Genomic DNA, 22,970 nt, shown 5'->3' on the forward strand with positions numbered 1-22,970 from the left:
TAACTTATTCGGGGTATAGTTGGTCATTACACGTTTTCTTTCACTACCATTACCCGTTTCACTTTGCTCCAACATTTAGAGGTAACATTGTAACCTAAAAAAGTTTAGGATGTCTCCATGAAAACTAGGTATAATTCAGGTGTCCTCGTAATTAACCCATAAATATTGTATATAAGTTAAGGGGCTTATGTATCTTAATTTATTAATCCTCCCGCCCATCAATGGAAAGGAGCTATTTTCCAAAATATCTTGATGATGACTTCTACAGATTCGTGGCGTTACACGGAGAATAGTATAATATATCTTATTATGACGAAGATATATATGCAACATTTATTTCTCATTTCTTAGGGACTTATATTTGTCATTTCCCTATAAATGTATATCAGTCGGAATTGAAATATATGGTCACAAATTAAATTAAACGAAGATAATTTAGAAACAATAATAATCTACAATGCTCTCATTTATAGAAAAAGCTTTATTGCATCATCAATTATACAATCACAATACAAAAATTACGCCATTGGTAGACCAACAATTAATTATTTTTCCAACGCATCAGAACTTGTTATAATTATGGGAGGACATAAAGAAAAAGAAAATTCTTTAATTTATCCGACGGCAATTTCTTCTTATCTGGCCTTGGGTTCCAGTGAGGACTTGGACCGAGGCTAGCTTGACCATAGCCTGGTTGAATCGGGTCAAGAAGAGGTTCGAATTGCCTGCTAATTGCTGCACAATCCACCTAGTAGACCAATCCGAAGCCAATGCTTGATCAATGGGGAGAATGCCTTTGTTCTGGAGGAGTTGCTTGTAAAAACTATTATCCACTTTGAGAGCACTCGATGGGTCATCAAGGAAGACAAAGTTGTTGAAATTTGAGAACCTAGGGCACACCATGTTGCTCAGTATTTGGACATAGATTGGGTTCAAGCTTGGGTCAGGCTTGCCAGTTCCTCTGAAATTATAAAGCCTATCCCTGATGATAGAACAATGAGTAACTCCAACAGTGTGGCCACCTGGATGCATGAGATACATATATGAATAAGCAATTCGGCATGCAATTAATATTGATGAGATCAATTTTAATTTGGTTTAATGTAACTAATTAAATATTACCCAATAGAAGAACCATGTCGTAGGTATTGAGACCCTTGGATTGGAAGACTTGAATTGATTGTCGAACTGTAATGGAAGGTGATGGGAGATTAACACGTGAAGCAAGTGAGATAGTCCCGTCCCTCCTCCCCATAGGAACCTGATAAGATAATCCTCCAGCCTTGTTCCAGAAATGAATACACCATTACTTAGTTTATTCTCCATATATGCAGATATACAATAGTTTTAACTGTATATATAAGCGAGAAGAAGATGAAATTAAGTTACCAGTGCTATAGCATCCCTCGTTGCAGCGATAATAATATCTGCACAGGAGACAACACCAGGGCATGCCGCCTCCACTGCTGCCTTTGCTCGATCGATTAGGTCGTAGCCAAACACACTCAAGTTTGGAGGTGCAGTCTTTTCACTAAATGGACCATCCAGTAGTATGGATGCATCACAACCCTAGATTAATATTTATCTAAACGTTAGTACGTAAAAACTTTATGTACATATAAATTTAAATTACTACTGTGGGTATAAATGCCCCACATACGTTAACGAAGCAGTCGTGGAATTGCATGCGGAGGAGAGCGGCGACGATCTTGGAGTCTGCGAAGAATCGCTGCCGCACGACGCCTGCGATGATGGCCTCGACGTCCTTGGTGCCACATTTGCCTCTGTAAAAGCCATACTGCAGTGCACCGTTACAGGAAGTGCCAAAGCTGATCAGCAGGAGGAGGAAGACAGTGGCATTGAGGAGCATTGGGGACTTCATCTTTAGCTAGTTAGCTTGTAGCTAGCTAGAGATATATGAATAAATGTTTTGAGTGAGACAATATATGGCTGGCATGTGTTATTTATAGGGTTGGATTTGGGGTTTGTTGGTACGTACAGCTGTTGCACGAAGATGGAGATCACGTTTACTATAAGCCTTACACTTGGTTTTGTGATGCTTGTTTTTGACTTGATCGAAACCAGCCTTAATTAGGAAGTTGTTAATTGCAAATGATTAATTTTTGCGTAAATGCTAGATGCTGTATTCTAGAATAGAGTTTTGTGATTTGCACGTACAGATTAAGTCTACAGGTAGCATGCATACGTAGAGTAGTTGCCAAAATATCAATTAAGCTGGGTTACTGAGATGGGTATTTATTTGGAGAGCCCCACATAAATCTTAGCACGATCGACTTCATGATTTATTTTCCTCTTTGGAGGACGAACCAATATTGGAAACAGCGGTAGCTAATCGGAATGAGCCGGGCTCCAACTTAACCTTATTCGAAAATTCTTATATTGCTTCTTAATCTTTGCTTGCTGGGTAGTTAATTTGGTCATATCGAATTTGCTAGTGGTGGAGCTCCACATATACCAACTCATTTCTTGAGTCCTACTTATTTTACATTTACATTCATATATGGCCGATTGGCAACCCGACCTCTGAATGCAACTTTAATATCTCCCAAGAACTAAAGATCTGTAGATTAATTGTTCGTATACCCTCTGCCTGAAAGCTAATAGATGTCTCAAGCTAGTTATAGATCTTTGAAAGAGACTATCCGAGATAATCACAGATTGCAACAAGTATTACGTTTTTAATTGTTAATTACCTCCTCAAGATAAGTTATGAAAAACCTCTAAAACTATTGACATATAATGCAGTAAACTCATTTTTGAGTTTGATTACAAATGGGCATGTTCGAAGGCTCGTGGCTGCAAGCTCGTTTTTTCATGGCTCTTTTTTTTTTCCTGACTTCTACTTGTACAATGTTTGAACTTACGAATGCATGTCAATCAAAAAGTGTTTCTTGGTCTTCAACCGACTTTGGGACACCTTTCAACTTGAGAAAACACACTTTTGTATGACAAAACATTCGTAGGGTGTTTGAACACTAGTGCTCAACTTCATCTCTACAGCCTTCTTTCTCAATAAATCTCATCCTCAAACTTTGTTCATTACAAATTATCTAGACATAAAATAATTATTTTAATCGCATTTACTGACTTATAAAACTTTACAATCTCTCTCTTTAGCAATTTGTGACAAATAAACTTTATAAATACATGATGTCTAATACAACTTAGTAACATTAATTTATACTTTCAAAAGCAACCACATAGCAAGTGAAAAAGCAACTGTGGTTATGATTAAAGCACAAGATCAATGTCATGGTAATAAGAATAAGCGATAATGATAATAAGAATATCTTTATCAAGTGGCTTCTTGGACAAGGCCAATACTTCAGCAATCATGATAATAAGAATATCTTAATTGCATTTGCCGACTTATAAAACTTTACCATCTCCCCCTTTAGCAATTTTTGACAAAATAAATTTTATAGAATACACGATGTATAATACAACCAATTATTTACTGAGCATATTACAAGCAAAGAAGATTAGTATTAACATATAATTCCAAAAACAACCACATAGCAAGTGGAAATCAAGTGTGATAGAAACTAATAAAGATATTATGATTAAGCACAAGATCAAATGTGATAATAAGATTATCTTTTTCAAGTGGCTTCATGGAGGAGATCGATACTTCAAAAGGTTTCACTTGAGCCCCCAAATACATAGTAATGATAAGAAAATTTCTAAAAGACAAACTTCATATGGAGAATCCCTCTTCGCTGTAGTAAAAATACTATCAAACATCACTGCAGTTAGGTCAACTATTTTTTCATAACATATCACATCGATCAGAGAGGCTTGTTTCATATTAATAAATGAGTATGCTTTTGTCCAACTTTTAATTAGGACTAAGAACAATGTTACAAACTTAATCTGGAATGATCCCTCATATAAAAAATTATGAATATTTAATAGATGATAGCCTCACTAGCTAAAGCTCTTTTAGCTCTAGTTTGAGTGAATGCATGTCAATCAAAAAGTCTATTTCTTCCGACATAAAAACTCATGTTCTGACGACTTGAAACACCTTTCAACTTGAGGAAACACACCCTTTATATGTCAAAACATCCGTAAGGCATTCGAACTCTAGTGCTCAACTTTATCTTATCCTCAACTTGTGTTATATTAATATCTAGTTAGAAAATAATTATTTTAATCTCATTTGCTGACTTATAAAACATTATAATCTCTCCGTTTAGGACAAAATAAATTTTATAAAATACACGATGTCTAGTCAAGAGGATTGTAACTTTGAAATTTTGGAAAATCAAGATGTATTAATCGTCTCCATACATCGATATGCATCCATCCTCTGTTGCATGAAATCACATTGGTGTTCCATCTTGTCAAACTCCAGCCACTCGTCGTCATCTTCATGTAAAGTTTACATACGTGCCCTAGCGATCTTCTTAGTTTGCACCAGCCTAAGGGTAGCAGTAATCTCTCATGCCATGGGTGTTATGATCTGACCATATGGGTTAAGTCAAATTGAGTCTAGTTTAGTTATGTGAGCTATTAAGGCAAGTCAAAATAAGTTATGATAGCCCTTAAGCAAGTCCAAATAAGACATGACAGTCCTTAAGGCAAGTCTAATTAAGTCAAGTAAATATTTATGGCAAGTCCAATTAAGTCATGTAAGCATTTAAGGTAAATCTTAATTTGAGTCGTGTCAGTCTTTAGGGCTAAGTCTAAATAGGACTCATTGTACCCCACCTCTATATATAGAGGGGTAGGGTTTTTTTGTTAATCATCCAAGAATCCAAGTATCTAAGCATTGAGAATTAATTGAGTTTAGTTATTTTCTAATTACCGTATTTACCATTTTATCATAGTCGTTAAATTATCTTTACCTTTTTAGGGGTAGATCATAGTCGTAGATCCTCGAAAGCTTCCAAACCCTAGTCACCTCCTACCTCTAACAGCCCCCAACAATATGGCCATCCAACACCATCCTTGGCTGTCCGCCACCCTCCAACGACTACCACAATATTAGATATTTACTTTTTACCCTCTCTAACCTATCTTTATTATTTTATTTTAAACTTTTCATTCTGACCTCTAATTTTGGTGAAACTAGAGCCATTAGAACCCTAACTTATGAGGCCATCTCTACCTAAACTTTTATAATTTTCTTCCTTCTAGATCGGTCAAGATCTGGTTCATAACATTGGTATTAGAGCTGACGTTTCTCGAAAGATAGTTAACGCGCGATCCAACACCAACGAGGAGGGATCGGCCATGGAGGACTACGATCACATCTTCGTTCCTGTGGGAGTTTATTTGATACCCTCTCCAACCCCAGCAATTGTCAACGGCGAGCCATCGGTGTGGGCAAAAGCTTTTTTTAAAGCATTTTCAATCGAGTCGAAGGAGAACGCGAAGGAGATCCAAACCACCCTCAAGGACTCAATCCAGGTCTTGATAGAGGCCTTACTAGCCACCCTCCACCGACTTGTGCGGCCAACGCCGCCGGCTACGATTGAATCCGACCAACTGCAGATAGAAAACTCAAAACCGTAAGGGTGGTCGAGAAGAGCCCCAAACCGCAGCAACCATGACTCCTCCGGTCGTAGTGGAGGCCCCTCTGACGTGTCAGAGATGCCACCAGTGCAAGGGCCACGGTCATCATCCTTGCATGAGGTGGAAACTAAGGCTGAAAACCCTAGCTTCCCACTAACGAAGATCTAGCCCCCACTGGGCCCAACCACCATGTCCACTTGCTTCCCAAGACCAACCACAACCGAGACGTGGCCTCCGTTCACACCAATAGCAGCCAGAAGACCGCCGACGATAGCAGTTGTCAATGCAGCAAACCCACAGTTGGTGGCCACGAGTCCAACTCTCCCATGCCGATCGACAGCCATGGCTAACTTCCTCAGGCTAATTGCCGACCCGGTGGCTACCTCAGCCATCGGCGATCGTCGGGTGGTCGAACATGACAGCCACAACCGCGGGAAGCTACCCCTACATCAGGGTGGCTCCACCGCAGCTTCCCGCCTCCGCTACTCCAATGTAGTAAGGCCACGGGCTCCTTCCGCAGTCGCCGAAGGCCGACAGAATTGGCGGCGACGTACCATGGCCGTCGTTGCACCAGCTCGGGCTTGAGCTCAAGTTCGACCCTCCACTACCGGCGACCCACGACCGAACCCAACCGTCTCCAGCCCCCATGTATCCTATGGCGGTGCCCCTAGGCCAAATTTCAAATTCAGCATTAGGGTTAGGGTTAGGTTATTTGAATGAAGGAGATGACATGCACGACTTTTGAGGCAGGCCAAATTTTGGCGAACTGGTTCAACCACCTTGTGCGAACTAGTTTGGAACCCATGAATATGACCCCGAGCATGAGTACGAGCTCGAGAATGAATGGTGGAATGACCTGGTAGGCCTGCGTCATCAAACTAAGCGAAACCTGCTTGTAGCTCTAGTGCGACATGAGCCGAACCCGTGGGCCTATGACCTATTAGACCAGCCTCGACCTCGAGGTCACTTCACCTGAATTGATAGACCATATTTTGGGATCCAAGCTTGGATCGTCAAGCTTGATTTCCTAAAATTCTCTAGAAGAGACTCGCTAGACTGGACCTATCTAGCAGAGTAGTTTTTCACGTGATATGATTCGGACTTCACCGATGTCGTCTCGAGCATGGATACACTTTAGGAGAGTCTTTGTTTCTTGTTTTAATGTTTAATTTTTAAGAAAATAAGTTTTTCGTAAGTCACGTTCGAACGTGGCTGGAGTGCATTCAAACGTGGTTTTGAACGCGATTGTGAACGTGGTTGTGAGAATGTGTATTGTGCGTTTGAACGCCGCGTTCGAATGCGCTGTGAACGCTTCCATCGCGTTCGCAAATCTAGAGAAGTGGGAAATAGGTGCGTTCAATTGCGCGTTCAAACGCCTGCAGCGCGTTCGAACGTCTGCATCGCATTCACAAATCCAAAGAAGAGCGAACTCGGTGCGTTCAAACGCGATCAGGCGCATTCAAACGCGGTCAGCGAAAATGTATTGTTTAGGGTTAATTTTGAATTGTTTGGTTAGCCTCTAAAGGATGTGGATGGCAACCCTAGAGTCATTATTGAAGAATTGAGTTTTGCCTTGCCTCCTTTGTCTTCTTCGCTCTCGTTCTCTCAATCCCCGGTGATGCAGCTTCTAACCTTCCTCGATCGGCCAATCACTTTAGTCCCTTAGGGGTGGCCCTCTCCTCCCCTTTCTTCCAATCTATCCAACACTTGCCCTAACCCTACCATCAACCACTTTTCACTGGTGCAACCCCCATTAACGTCGATCTACCACTAACCACATTCATCTAAGATCTCGTGCCTCCATCCACGAATCCTGATCAGACCCCTTGACGTTCGTCCACTAATCAGACGATATCTCGAGATCCCCACATCCGATTCGTTTGAAACTAGATTTGTTGGAAAGGTCTTTTCTGAGGCTACAACATATCCATTAATGTTGATCCGACGACAGCATATTTTGGGATCTATTTCTAAAGTTACGTGCCAGATCCAATCCAGATCTAGTTCAGAATCTATTTGCCTTGCTTCCTTCGTCTTCTTCGCTCTCGTTCTCTCAATCCCCGGCGATGCCACTTCTAACCTCCCTCGATTGGCCGATCACCCTAGTCCCTTAGGGGTGGCCCTCTCCTCGCCCTTCTTCCAATCTATCCAACACTTGCCCTAACTTTTCCATCACCTATAACCCTTCCACCACCACTTATTTATCGGTGCCACCCCATTAACGCCGGTCCACCACCATCCACTAACATCTAGGATCTCGTGCCTCTATCCACGAATCCTAAGGCAGACCCCCTGATGTTTGTCCACTAATCGGACAATATCTTATGATCCCTACATCCGATTCGCTTAAAACTTGATTTGTTGGAAAGCTCTTTTTCGGGGCTACAATATATCAAAATATCATATAAATCCGATGGCGACATCTTTCGAGATCTATTTTTCAAGTTTCGTGTCAGATCTTATCTAATCTAAAAATCAGAATAGATTGAGCCTTGGCCTAAAAGGGGAGATCGTATCAAGCTGGTATCAGAGCCACTGTTTCTCGGACACACGCTTCCTATGACGATAATTAGAGACATGGCTGCACGGTGAGATGAGGAAGAAGAGATTCTCCCAATAGAGGAGGGGGAAACGGTTGCGGGGACTTCCACCCACGAAACCACCCGATCTAATCGGAATACGGAAGAACCTAGTGTTCAAGCTGTGTTGGGGTTTTTTTCCGAACAAATGGCCATCAACAACTAGATGATGATGGAGATGATGCAGGAATTACAAGCGATAAGGAAAGCCATGGCGAACGGGAATGCACCATCGACCCCACGACGTGAGTCTACTTCTATGAACCCACCGCCGCCGGTTCAAAATTTGCAATCACAAGAGCCGCTGCTGCCACCACCCTATGGGTAGAGGCAAGCAAGGATGGTTACACCAGGCCCAATTATAGGTGAACCCATCCGACGAGCGAACCACTATGGAGAACATCTTGGAGATCAAGATCCATGGGCAAGTCAATACGATCCAGAACCATGGCGAGTTAGTCAAAACTGAAGGAGGGATCATCAACCCTTTATGGTGCATCCTCCTCCGGTTAGACAAGGACTTGGACATGATCCGGAATAAGACAATGGCATCCGTGGACAAATTGTGTGTCTCGAATTCCCCAAGTTCAAAGTACGCACCTAGAAGTCCGGGACGAGCACTCACACCTGCTCAAGTGGAGGAACGAAGGGCCAAAGACCTATGCTTTCGTTGTGATGAGAAGTTTGTGCTCAAGCATCACCGTGCTAAACTGATGGGATCAGTGATGCTAATCAATGGATTGGAGGAGGCTGAGGATGAGATTGTAGATGAAGATGAAGGTGTGGTTGGACATCAAGGAGAAGTAGCTGAGGAGCAACCCGTGGAGGACATGATAGCCGAAATCTCCCTCCACGCCTATTCAGGGATAGCTACGCCAAAGACTTTACGGGTGAACGGTGTAGTCAAGAAAACCATAGTGAGAATCTTGATTGACACCGGGTCCACCCATAACTTTATTGACAAGAGGCTTCTTAGGAAGATTGGGCTCAAGTCGGAACCCACGGAAGGGTTCGATGTGACGATTAGAGATGGCACCACATTACGAGCGGATTTTATTTGTGGAGATGTGGAATTAAATGCAAGGTGCCGACATTGTTTTGGAGACTCAATGGCTTCAAAACTTGGGGCCTATAACATTTGATTTCTCAAATCTCACATTGACATTTCGGAGGAATGGTTGAAGGTAGGGGTGTAAAGGAGCTGAGCTTGATCGAGCCTAGCTCTAATCAAATATTCGGCCCTTTAATTATATATATATACATATTCGAGCCTTATCGAGCTGACTCGATCGAGCCAGCTCGGGATCAAGCTTGGCTCGAACTTTAATGATCAAGCTCAGCTCAGCGTATTTTCGAGCCGAGCTTGATCGAGCATTATTGAGCCAAGCTCGAGCCAAGCTTGAGTCGGCTCGATTATTTTGACAGCCCTAGTCGAAGGGTGCTACTGGATGGAAATCAACCGCGGCAAGAGCTGACATTGCAACCACTTGTGGGCTTTCCTTGTGCAGGGTACCGAGCTCTACTATTGCAAATGGCTGTTGCTGAACTAGAACATCCACCACCAAGGAAAATAGCCGCTAACATGCAAGAGCTACTGCAGGAGTTCTAGGATCTCTTCGAGGAACCCCGAGGACTACCGCCGACCCGTCGGCATGACCATCGCATCCAGATCATTCCATGGGTTGAACCAGCAAATATTCGGCCCTATCGATACCCGCATGTCCAGAAGGAAGAGATCAGTAAATTGGTGGTGGAAATGCTCGAGCAAGAGATTATTCAACCGAGTAGAATTGCCTAGTCGTCATCGGTGTTGCTGGTTCGGAAGAAAGACGGGAGTTGGCAGTTTTGTGTCGACTACTGAGCCTTGAATGCAATTACCGTCAAGGACTGGAATCCAATACCGGTGATCGAAGAGTTGCTGGATGAACTCACAAGGTCGGCTTACTTCAGCAAACTTGAGTTAAGAGCGGGGTACCATCAAATCCGCGTTGACTCGGAAGATGTGCACAAAACGACGTTCCGAACTCATGATGGCCATTATGAGTTTTGTGTCATGTCGTTTGGGCTCACCAATGCACCGGCCACCTTCCAAGGGCTGATGAATGACCTTTTTCACCCACTCTTGCATCGGTATGTGTTCATCTTCTTTGACAATATTCTAGTGTATAGCAGGAATTGGAGCGAGCACTTGCGGCATGTACGAGAGGTAATAAATATCTTGTGACAAAACCAGTTAAAAGTCAAGAGGAGCAAGTGTCTTTGGGGAGAGCCACGAGTGGAGTACTTGGGGCATATAATCTCAGCAAGAGGAGTGGAAGCCGATCCAAGCAAGATCAAAAATATGGTGGACTGGCTGATTCCTACTAATCAGCAAGAATTGAGGGGATTCCTTGGTTTGATGGGGCACTACCGGCGATTTATTACCAACTATGGTAAAATTGCTGCCCCGCTGACCTACTTACTCAGAAAAGGTGGGTTTCAATGGATGAGCAAGGCGACAGAGGCCTTTGAAGCCTTGAAGATAGCTATGTCTACTGCTCTAGTTCTAGCACTATCGGATTTCAGCAAGCTCTTTGTGGTGGAATGCGACACTTTGGGTGAGGGCATTGGAGCAATTTTGATGCAAGAGGGCAGACCCATGGCATATATGAGCAAGGCATTGTCAAACCAGTCATGATAGCTATCTATCTACGAGCGTGAAATGCTAGCGATTCTACATGCCGTCACCAAATGGTGACCCTACTTGATTGGCCAACAGTTTACTAGTCGCACAGACCAGCGTAGCTTACCCTACTTTATGGAGCAACGTGTGCACACTCCAGCCCAACAACGGTGGGTCACGAAACTCCTTGGGTATGACTATGAATTAGTCTATAAAATGGGGATCGAGAATCGAGCGGCCGATGCCCTTTTGCGCCAATCGGACACAAGTGAACTTGCCTCTTTTTCAGCACCAACATTTCCTTTATTCTTAGATATGTGGGGAACCAATGTAGAAGATCATACCATAGAGGAGCTTGAGTCAGAGTTCAAAGATCGCTTCCCAAATTTCAAACCTTGAGAACAAGGTTGCAGAAGCGTGGTGGATTGATATGATTCGGACTTCACTGATGTCGTCTCGAGCATGGATACACTTTAGAAGTATCTTTGTTTCTTGTTTTAATGTTTAATTTCCAAGAAAATAAGTTTTCTGTAAGTCGTGTTCGAACGCGGGTGAAGTGTGTTCGAATGCGATTGTGAACGCCTGCATCACGTTCACAAATCCAGAGAAGTGGGAAATAGGTGCATTCGGTCACGCGTTCGAACACCTGCATCGCATTCGCAAATCCAGAGAAGTGGGAAACAGGTGCATTCGATCTCGTTTTTGAATGCCTGCATCGCGTTCGCAAATCCAGAGAAGAGCGAACTCGGTGCGTTCGAGTGCGGTCGACGAAAATGTATTGTTTAGGGTTAATTTTGAATTGTTTGGTTAGCCTCTAAAGGATGTGGATGGCAACCCTAGAGTCATTATTGAAGAATTGAGTTTTGCCTTGCCTCCTTCGTCTTCTTTGCTCTCATTCTTTCAATCCCCGGCGACGCCACTTCTAACCTTCCTCGATCGGCTAATCACCCTAGTCCCTTAGGGGTGGCCCTTTTCTCCCCCTTCTTCCAATCTATCCAACAGTTGCCCTTATCCTACCATCAACTATAACCCTTCCACCACCACTTTTCACCAGTGCCACCCCATTAACGTCGGTCTACCACCAACCACCTTCATCTAGGATCTCGTGCCTCCATCCACGAATACTGATCAGACCCCCTGATGTTTGTCCACTAATCGGATGATATCCCGAGATCCCTACATCTGATTCATCTGAAACTTGATTTGTTGGAAATTTTTTTAGGGGGCTACAACATATCTAAATTTCACGTCGATTTGACGACAGCATATTTTGGGATCTATTTACAAAGTTCCATGCCAGATCTAATCCAGATTTGAGAATTGGAAGAGATCGAACCTTAGCCTAAAGGGGAGATCGTATCATCACGTACCATGGCACTCCCAACTACCTGAATGTCCAACTACCCTCATTCCACTTGGAAGGCGTGGCAATTAGGTGGTACTAGTCAGCAAAGCGGACTCGATCATTCGAGTTTTGGTAGAACTTTGCCGATGCGATTCGTGCTCGGTTCGGTCCGACCCAATACGAGGACTTTCAGGCCATGCTGACTAAGCTGACTTAGTCAACAACAATTCGAGCTTACTATGAGGAGTTCAAGTGGATATGCGACCGAGTCACTAACTAGTTTAACTCGGTCCTAAAGAGTACCTTCATTAGTGGGCTTAGGCCTGACATTCAGGCTGAGGTCAAGGCTTTGAGGCCTACTACTTCTAATGATGCCTTCTCCTTAGTTGTCCTAATGGAGTCCAAGTTGGATCAGCTGAACTAGATTTGCAAGGAGGAGAAAAAAAAGATGGCCCAAGCCCACGACTCATTAGAAACGGTATATGCCCCGACTCAGCCTACACCAACGGCTCAACCTAATTGATAGATGATCACACGTCTTTTTATACCCAATGACTTGGAAGAGCACCGAAGAAAAGGCTTGTGTTTTTACTATGATGATCGATTTACCCCCAGTCATAAATGCAAGCGCCAGTCAGCTCATGTCATGTTCCTAAGCGGACTTGAGGAAGACGAACCCAAATTCATTGATTGGCACGGCAAGTTGTATGAGTATAAGGATGTGGGAGACTAGTCACCTTGAGGACAAGGTGTCGGAAGCGTGGTGGATTGTTATGATCCGGCCATATGGGTTAAGTTGAGTCGAATTTAGTTTAGTCATGTGAGCCATTAAGGCAAGTCAAAATAAGTCATTGACATCCCTTAGAACTAGTCTAGTTAAGATAAGTCCAAATAAGTTATGATAGTCCTTAAGGAAAGTCTAATTAAGTTAAGTAAGCCTTTAAGATAAGTCTAATTAATTCATGTAAGTCTTTAAGGCAAGTCTTAATTTGAGTTATGTCAACTCTTAGGGCTAAATCCGAGTAGGACTTATTATACCCCACCTCTATATATAGAGGAGCAGGGCTTTATTGTTAATCATCCAAGAATCTAAGTATTCAAGCATTGAGAATCAATTGAGTTTAGTTATTTTTCTACTACCGTATTTACCATTTAATCGTAGCCGTTAGATTGTCTTTACCTTTCTAGGGGTAGATCATAGCCGTAGATCCTCCAAAGCTTCTAAACCCTAGCCACCTCCTACCTCTAGTAGCCACCCCTACAATACAACCATCCACCACCATCTTTGGTTGTCCGCCACCCTCCGACGACTACCATAATATTGGAATATTTACTATTCCGCCCTCTCTAACCTATCTCTACTATTTTTTTTTAGTTTTTCATTTTGACCTTCGATTTAGGTGAAACTAGAGTCATTAGAACCCTAACTCACGAGGCTATCTTCATCTAAATTTTCATAATTTTCTTACGTCCGGATTGATTCAAATCTGGTTCATAAAAATGGAGTGTGGAACGAGCGGCTCATTATTGTGGATGATGTGACCCACGGGCTAGTCGAAGTTGATGGTTGACCCCAAGGTGTTAAGGTCTCACTTTGTTCCAACAATGAATAGCTTTGTGAGTGGCGTGATGGTCTTCCTTGCTCTTATCACTAAACTTCACCAATCTTTCTAGGATCATGTTGGTTGATACCAAGGTAGCGATCAACGCAGACATGAGGCTTTCCATGGTCATTGGACTTTCTGGGGGAAGATTCATTTTTCGTGCTTCATACCTTGGTGTTTCCATGTTTGCTCCTTCCTTTGATGCATTTGGTTCTTTCGTTTGCCTTCTAGAAGTCATAGCTCCAACGGTTGCCATTAATGGTGCGTCCAAGGTCAGCTTGGCTTCACTATTAGGGGGTCTTTTTTTCTTTTTTTAAGAGATACAATCAATCAACTCAGTTTGATCTAGGGCAAAACTTTTAGAACAACTGCGGCTGATCTAGATTAATAAATGAGTGTGTTTTCGTCCCACTTTTAATTAGGACAAAGAATAATGTTACAAACTAGACCTAGAATGATCTGCTCATATGAAAAATTATAAAAAATGAATGATAGCCTCAATAGTCAGGGTCTTTTTTTCTGCTCTTGTTTGAGTGGATTCAGAGTTAAAAAGAAGAAGTTATGGCCATAAGGTGAGGGAAGGTAAGAATAGAGCTGAAATGGATTATTCAACATTGCGACAATTATCAAAGGGTGGCAAACGACTGTGAGATGGTGGAGGTTGGTCGTAAAGGTGGATGGCTTCTAGAGGAAGATGGTGGCTAGGATTTAAAAACTTGAAAGGATTCTATGGTTAAGATATATTCCTAGAAAAATAAATATGATCTAACAACTCAAATAAAAGATAAGTGCGTAATAATAAAATAACTAAATATTCACTCTATTTATACTAAAAAATCCATGACCTCTCATATCTATAGGAGTAGAGTCATAGTGGGTCAAATCTAATTCACCCTATTGGACTTTCATCTACTTTAATTTAATATTAAAAATAAGAAGCAAAAATAACCAACTAGATTTAACTCGATTAACTCGATCCACATGGATAGATTATAACAATCCACCATGCTTTCAACACTTTATCCTCAAAGTGTCTAGTGACAATCCACTCACCAGCCTGACTTGCATCGTATTTAGACTTCTAGCAGGTTTGACTTAGTCAGCTAATGCGAGCTCATCAGATTATTCCACTAGTCATCATCGAGCTCATATTGGGACCCCAAGTTGGGCTTATAGGGTTCCCTACTGGTTCATGTGAGGTGGTGGGCCGATTCGTGAAATTTTGCTCTACCTCATGATACTTGCGCTTCATCTCTCCCCTCCACTTGCCCTAATCCTTTCTCTATCCCTATCCCTAGGGCTGAAAACATGTTTTGGCCTAGGGACGCTACCATTAGCTACATGGGTGGTGGCAATAGCTAGGTTAGGTCGTGGGTCGCTAGTTGACCTCCGATTAGACCTTGCGATGGCAAAACAACAGCGAGTGGCAGTAGGGGAAGAAAATCGATCTTGATTTGCTATAGCAGTGACCATGGCACATCGCTTATGGGTCCACTGGCTTTAGGTGGCTGGGGATAGGGCCTAGGGTCCCATTAGAGTTGAGTCATGGCAGCTTAGAGATTTATGGAAGCCACCTTAATGTGGCTTGGCTCAAGTGATATTGCCACGAGCATGGCTATTAGGTTCAGCCAGAGATAGTCACCAGTGGATATGGTGGCCATCATCTGATGGTAGTTGGGCTGGGGAAGTCAGCAGTGGCTGTCGGTCGTTGTGGAAGTGTCAGACTGGCAGCCACCAGCCACAGTTTTGCTATAGTGAGAATGATCATCGATTGCGATCTTCTGATCTGTGTTGGCATGAACAACAGGCATGGTTCGGGTGGGGGAGGTCCAAGAAAGGTGCTAGCGATGATGGCTTGGACTAAGGGGGACTAGATCACGACTGGTGGAAAACTAAGGTTTGCCCCCTCGCTTCCATTTCGGCTAGGGATGTTAGTGATAGAATTGTAACACTCAAACCCTAAACATGTGCATGGTACGAACCCACACGGCATGTGCATGGCACCTGACCATTAGGTTAGTTACAAACAATCAAATAAACCTGTATCAACATCATAATTTTATCGACAACATCTAAAATAAGAATAACTCAAGTCTGACTGTCAACAGCATATAGATAATCCTACTTGGGCCCCATACAGGCCACAACACATCATCAAGACTTTTTTATAACTACATATACACAACGGTGGTATATACATAATTATACAAGTACAAAGTCACCTGCTATAATATAAGACAAGGATAGAGACACACTTTGAAGGATATCAACTGATACATCAGATAACATAACTCATCTAATGTATAACACTAACCATACTCTACTCTTCACCCACTGGCAAAACCTCTAAGGGAGTATCCTACTCCACTCGTTCGCTTGGGTTTTTGAAAAGGATAAAATAAAGAGAGTCATGAGCTAAAGGCTCAGTGAATAGATCTTATCTCGAATTAGTGAAGCCAAATAGAGAGTAAATCAAGTACTAGATAATAAGAATCAGAAAGAAGTATCATGCTATGAATGAACAAATAAGCAAGTCCTCGATAATCTCAGATCTATAGTAAATGTCATGTTATAACTAATCAAAAACACAAACTCTTGATAATGTATAAATAAACTTCTATATCATACTATCATCGTGTCATTCTCAAATATAACACTTATGATGCATGCCGACTATATCATGATGTTAAATTCAATGGTATATAAATTATGATAATTACTCAATAATCATATGAAACTCTCTGTATCACAATCATCACCGACATCTCGGTATACCACCATCTTACTAGACTACTATGCATAGTCAACACTTGGTACCCGATCTTAACATCATGCCCGAAAGCTCGGAGCATACTCTGTCATCTGTAAGGAGTATCCCAGAAGAAAATCATACCTTGCCACATATGCCCTAGCGAACGGTATGTGTCCGAATGTCTACTGCGCACACAGACTAACGACTTCGGACGTAAGGCTACAGGATCGCGACTATGTCGAGCGATCAATCATCCACCAAACACGTCCTAACCCTCGTGCCCACTAGGATATCCTCACACATTCTATCAACTATTCTATCAATTCGATTTCATGCTTTCCTTCTCAATGACAGATTATATGCATATATTGAGTACGATAATAAGTTAATCCATAACAGAAATTTAGGTAGAATAAGAATCAAGAGTAAAATGATGCAATTAGTCTCCAACCATATATCTAACACATACATACTTCTGCTAGTTTATCACATGCACACTCATGATAGAAATCATCTCGACATAAAACCATAACAGTATAGTCATCTCTAATCATCTTTATATATCACTAAACTACTCATATCCGAGATCAGCCTAATCAGATGTATGATAAAATATGCTCGATTGTAATCATCTCTAGATAAAGTCATATAATCATACTGGAGGCCAAACATACATGTACATAATATATAATATAATCTAATTTGAGAAAGACGTCTAGGAGATAAGACTACTCACCACCGCTACAATTACTAAACAACCACTCATTCATGTTGCTACGACAATGATTAAGCCTCGATAACTAAGTCCACAGGGTCTTGAACGGGAGGGGGGGGTCGGAATCTAAAATTATTTATAACATATAATGTCAGTCTTTCTATTAATTAAAATTAACCCGGCTAAAAGATAATTTCTCGTTGTAATCATATACTCTTCATTACTATATTTGTTTTGTTATTTATTAACCATAATTATATTATCTAATAGTGTATTTAAAACATAATTATCTGCCTATTATTCTCTTTGATAATTAAGAAAATAAGAATTAAGTTACTACAAATAATTACCCAAGAATATATGTACATAACCCTAATAATTACTATACCTAGCTAGGATTAATATAGCAATTTATGTTGCAGGTATTTTGCTAAACATTATATAATTAGATTTATTTACTAACTATGGTATAATTAGATTTAATTCATATAAATTAAATACATCAAATTAACTAAACTAATTAAATAACTGATAACATAATCAGATATAATTTAAATAGTAATCAATAATATGCATATATATATATTTATATATTTAAATTTTTTTTAAAAGAAACTGTACACATTGCTGGGCTCAGGCTAGCACCTTAAGTTGCAAGGGTGTTGGGCTGAGCCCAGCACCTTGTTGCAGTGTGCTACTCGAGAGGAGGAAAGAAGGGAAGGAGGAGGTTGAGGAGGAGGAGGAGGAGAAGAAGAAGAAGAAGAAGAAGAAGAAGAAGAAAAAGAAGAGGAAGAGGAAGGAGAAAACGAGAAGAGGGCTAGGCCGCAGGGTAGGAGTACGGCCGCTAGTGGCTGGCGGCTCAAACCTCTAGCGGTCCTGAGAGGAAATCGACAAAGAGAGAGAGAGAGAGAGAGAGAGAGAGAGAGAGAGAGAGAGAGAGAGAGAGAGAGAGAGAGAGAAGGAGAGAGAGAGAGGCTTATCGGTGGATAGAAGGGCCGACAGCGGCTCTTCCGGGCGGTCGGTGACTGTTGGGGAACTAGAGGGGGAGAGAGAGAGAAAGATGGTCATGCGACGATGGCAGAGTGGCCGGTGGGCTGGGTCCCACCTCCACGCATCGCCACGATGTGGAGAAAAGTGGTTCGGTGGAGGTGCATGGCACCTCCACCGCTGCCATGGCATGCATAGCATGCTAGGCACGAGGCCAGCCACAGCATGGCCGGTCACGTCGTGCCCATCAATTTTTCTTTTACACTACTTGGGTTATTATAGGAACCGTCACTAGGGGCCGCTCCGATGTTGAATCTATGATAAGAAAGGTTGGCAGAGATAGCATAAGCTCCAGTATGGTCAATGCAAGCGCCTTGATCACGGTTAGGGGCTCCACTTCACCTCCCTCACAGATGGAGTATTATGACCAAGATGGTGGTGGTTCCACGATGGTCAATTGTAGACGGATACAAATTTGGATAGTCGTTTTATTTTTTGAATATGGGTATAAGTAATATTATCATATTCAGATTCAGAAATTAGATATTGTTACTGACCAGATTTGGAATGATCTGTTTGTAGGATAATTATGAAAAATTCAGGTGGTAGTAGCCTTACAAGATAGAGTTCTAATGGCTTTTGTTTCATGTCAATCAGATGTCTAAATAGAAAGATATAACTAAAATAATAGAGCAAGGTTAGAACGGGGTAGAATAGTAAATATCTGATGTTGCGGCGGTCGTCAGAAGGTGGCAGACGACTAAGGGTGGTGGTAGACAGCTATACGATAGGGTGGCTGCTGGAGGTGATAGTAGCTATGGGTTCGAGGTAGAATTAGAATTTCTAACTTAGATATACTTCTAGAAAGATAACGACGATCCAATAGCTACGATAAAGCATAAGGACGATAAGTAATGCAATGTAAATAAACTCAACTCAATATTCCTTCCATTCAATTCTATCCTAAACAAAGAAGTCCAGCCCTTTTATATATAGAAGTCGGGTACAATAAGTTATACTCGGACAAGCCCTAAAGAATAACTTGAATTAGAATTTGTCTTAAAAATTTATATGACTTGAATTAAGACTTGTCTTAAAGACTTACATGACTTAATTGGACTTGCCCATTTGTAACCAGACTCAAGACATCTAAAGACTAACTTGAATTAGGATTTGTCTTAAAAACTTACATGACTTGAATTAAGACTTGCCTTAAAGATTTACATGATTTAATTGGACTTGCCCATTTGTAACCAAACTCAAGACATCTATTAGCTTTTAGGCAGAGGGTATATGAACAATTAATCTACAGATCTTTAGTTCTTGGGACATGTTAAAGTGCATTCAGAGGTTCAGAGGTTGGGTTGTCAATCGGCCATATATGAATGTAAATGTAAAATAAGTAGGACTCAAGAAATGAGTTGGTATATGTGGAGCTCCACTACTAGCAAATTCGATATGACAAAATTAACTACCCAGCAAGCAAAGATTAAGAAGCAACATAAGAATTTTGGAATAAGGTTAAGTTGGAGCCCGGCTCATTCCGATTAGCTACCGCTGTTTCCAATATTGGTTCGTCCTCCAAAGAGGAAAAGAAATGATGAAGTCGATCGTGCTAAGATTTATGTGGGGCTCTCCAAATAAATACTCATCTCAGTAACCCAGCTTAATTGATATTTGGGCAACTACTCTACGTATGCGTGTATGCGTGCTACCTGTAGACTTAATCTGTACGTGCAAATCACAAAACTCTATTCTAGAAAACAGCATCTAGCATTTACGCAAAATTAATCATTTGCAATTAACAACTTCCTAATTAAGGCTGGTTTCGATCAAGTCAAAAACAAGCGTCACAAAACCAAGTGTAAGGCTTATAGTAAACGTGATCTCCATCATAAATTCCCATGGCGAACGACTAAAGGTGCTGATGGATGGCTTTAGGATAGGGTGGCTGATAGATGTGATGGTAGCTATGAGTTGGAGGTAGAATTAGGGTTTCTAACTTAGATATATTCCTAGAAAATAACGACGATCCAATGGCTATGATAAAACATAAGGACGATAAATAATGTAAGGTAAATAAACTTAACTTAACTCAATATTTCTTCCATTCAATTCCATCATAAAGCCTAACCTCTTTATATATAGAGGTCGGGTATAATGAGTCATACTTGGACTAGCCCTAAAAACTAACTTGAATTAGAACATGCTTTAACGACTTATATGACTTGAATTAAGACTTACCTTAAAGATTTATATAACTTAATTGTAACTAAACTCAAAAATAAGTTTACTGCATTATATATCGATAGTTTTAGAGGTTTCTCATAACTTATCTTCAGGAGGTAATAAACAATTAAAAACGTAATACTTGTTGCAATCTGTGATTATCTTGGAGAGTCTCTTTGAAAGATCTATAACTAGAGGGTATATGAACAATTAATCGACGGATCATTAGTTCTTGGGAGATATTAAAGTTGCAGTCAGAGGTTCAGAGGTTGGGTTGCCAATCGGCCATATATGAATGTAAATGTAAAATAAGTAGGACTCAAGAAATGACTCGGTATATGTGGAGCTCCACCACTAGCAAATTCGATATGACCAAATTAACTACCCAGCAAGCAAAGATTAAGAAGCAACATAAGAATTTTGGAATAAGGTTAAGTTGGAGCCCGGCTCATTCCGATTAGCTACCGCTGTTTCCAATATTGGTTCGTCCTCCAAAGAGGAAAAGAAATGATGAAGTCGATCGTGCTAAGATTTATGTGGGGCTCTCCAAATAAATACTCATCTCAGTAACCCAGCTTAATTGATATTTGGGCAACTACTCTACGTATGCGTGCTACCTGTAGACTTAATCTGTACGTGCAAATCACAAAACTCTATTCTAGAAAACAGCATCTAGCATTTACGCAAAATTAATCATTTGCAATTAACAACTTCCTAATTAAGGCTGGTTTCGATCAAGTCAAAAACAAGCGTCACAAAACCAAGTGTAAGGCTTATAGTAAACGTGATCTCCATCTTCGCGCAACAGCTGTACGTACCAGCAAATCCCAAATCCAACCCTATAAATAACACATGCCAATCATATATTGTCTCACTCAAAACATTTATTCATATATCTCTAGCTAGCTACAAGTTAACTAGCTAAAGATGAAATTCCCAATGCTCCTCAATACCATTGTCTTCCTCCTCCTGCTGATCAGCTTTGGCACTACCTGTCACGGTGCACTGCAGTATGGCTTCTACAGAGGCAAATGTGGCACCAAGGACGTCGAGGCCATCATCGCAGGCGTCGTGCGGCAGCGATTCTTCACAGACTCCAAGATCGTCGCCGCTCTCCTCCGCATGCAATTCCACGACTGCTTCGTTAACGTATGTGGGGCATTTATACCAACAGTAGTAATTTAAATTTATATATACATAAAGTTTTTACGTACTAACGTTTAGATGAAATATTAATCTAGGGTTGTGATGCATCCATACTACTGGATGGTCCATTTAGTGAAAAGACTGCACCTCCAAACTTGAGTGTGTTTGGCTACGACCTAATCGATAGAGCAAAGGCAGCAGTGGAGGCGGCATGCCCTGGTGTTGTCTCCTGTGCAGATATTATTATCGCTGCAACGAGGGATGCTATAGCACTGGTGACTTAATTTCGTCTTCTACATGCTTATATATACAGTTAAAACTATTGTGTATCTGCATATATGGAGAATAAACTAATTAATGGTGTATTCATTTCTGGAACAAGGCTGGAGGATTATCTTATCAGGTTCCTATGGGGAGGAGGGACGGGACTATCTCACTTGCTTCACGTGTTAATCTCCCATCACCTTCCATTACAGTTCGACAATCAATTCAAGTCTTCCAATCCAAGGGTCTCAATACCTACGACATGGTTCTTCTATTGGGTAATATTTAATTAGTTACATTAAACCAAATTAAAATTGATCTCATCAATATTAATTGCATGCCGAATTGCTTATTCATATATGTATCTCATGCATCCAGGTGGCCACACTGTTGGAGTTACTCATTGTTCTATCATCAGGGATAGGCTTTATAATTTCAGAGGAACTGGCAAGCCTGACCCAAGCTTGAACCCAATCTATGTCCAAATACTGAGCAACATGGTGTGCCCTAGGTTCTCAAATTTCAACAACTTTGTCTTCCTTGATGACCCATCGAGTGCTCTCAAAGTGGATAATAGTTTTTACAAGCAACTCCTCCAGAACAAAGGCATTCTCCCCATTGATCAAGCATTGGCTTCGGATTGGTCTACTAGGTGGATTGTGCAGCAATTAGCAGGCAATTCGAACCTCTTCTTGACCCGATTCAACCAGGCTATGGTCAAGCTAGCCTCGGTCCAAGTCCTCACTGGAACCCAAGGCCAGATAAGAAGAAATTGCCGTCGGATAAACTAAAGATTTTTCTTTTTCTTTATGTCCTCCCATAATTATAACAAGTCTGATGCGGATCCAGTTTTATTCGTTTTAATTTTTATTTGTTACCTGAGTTGGAGAAATAATTAATTGTTGTTCTACCAACACCAACTGTGGCGTAATTTTCGTATTATGATTGATGATGTAATAAAATTTCTTCCGCAAAGGAGAGGATAGCAAATTATTATTGTTTCTAAATTATTTTTGTTTAATTTAATTTCCTGCGAGATTTCTCATTGAACACCCTATTCTTTTTGCTATTTTATAGTTTCCACCTTTCCTTGTTATTATTTGGGATTGTTCATCTGACCATTTATTATCGTTGTATCTTAGAGGT

General features: G+C 41.2%; 2 protein-coding genes across 2 annotated transcripts; one reads left to right on the forward strand and one right to left on the reverse strand.

The window, feature by feature from the left end:
• Positions 1 to 609: 609 nt before the first annotated feature.
• On the reverse strand, positions 610 to 1,882 carry LOC140773242 (peroxidase 57-like). The gene is made up of 4 exons (XM_073115722.1): positions 1,661 to 1,882; positions 1,390 to 1,569; positions 1,123 to 1,282; positions 610 to 1,022 (listed from the first exon to the last, which is right to left on the reverse strand). The coding sequence occupies exons 1-4, from the start codon at positions 1,880 to 1,882 to the stop codon at positions 610 to 612; spliced, it is 975 nt and encodes a 324-aa protein (XP_072971823.1).
• Positions 1,883 to 21,341: 19,459 nt separating this feature from the next.
• LOC140773243 (peroxidase 57-like) lies at positions 21,342 to 22,615 on the forward strand. The gene is made up of 4 exons (XM_073115723.1): positions 21,342 to 21,563; positions 21,656 to 21,835; positions 21,943 to 22,102; positions 22,203 to 22,615. Exons 1-4 carry the CDS (start codon positions 21,342 to 21,344, stop codon positions 22,613 to 22,615), a joined length of 975 nt encoding a protein of 324 aa, XP_072971824.1.
• Positions 22,616 to 22,970: the final 355 nt, after the last annotated feature.

Source organism: Typha angustifolia, chromosome 13, assembly GCF_048772165.1.
Source record: "Typha angustifolia cultivar Huaian chromosome 13, ASM4877216v1, whole genome shotgun sequence".
Taxonomy (NCBI): Eukaryota; Viridiplantae; Streptophyta; class Magnoliopsida; order Poales; family Typhaceae; genus Typha; species Typha angustifolia.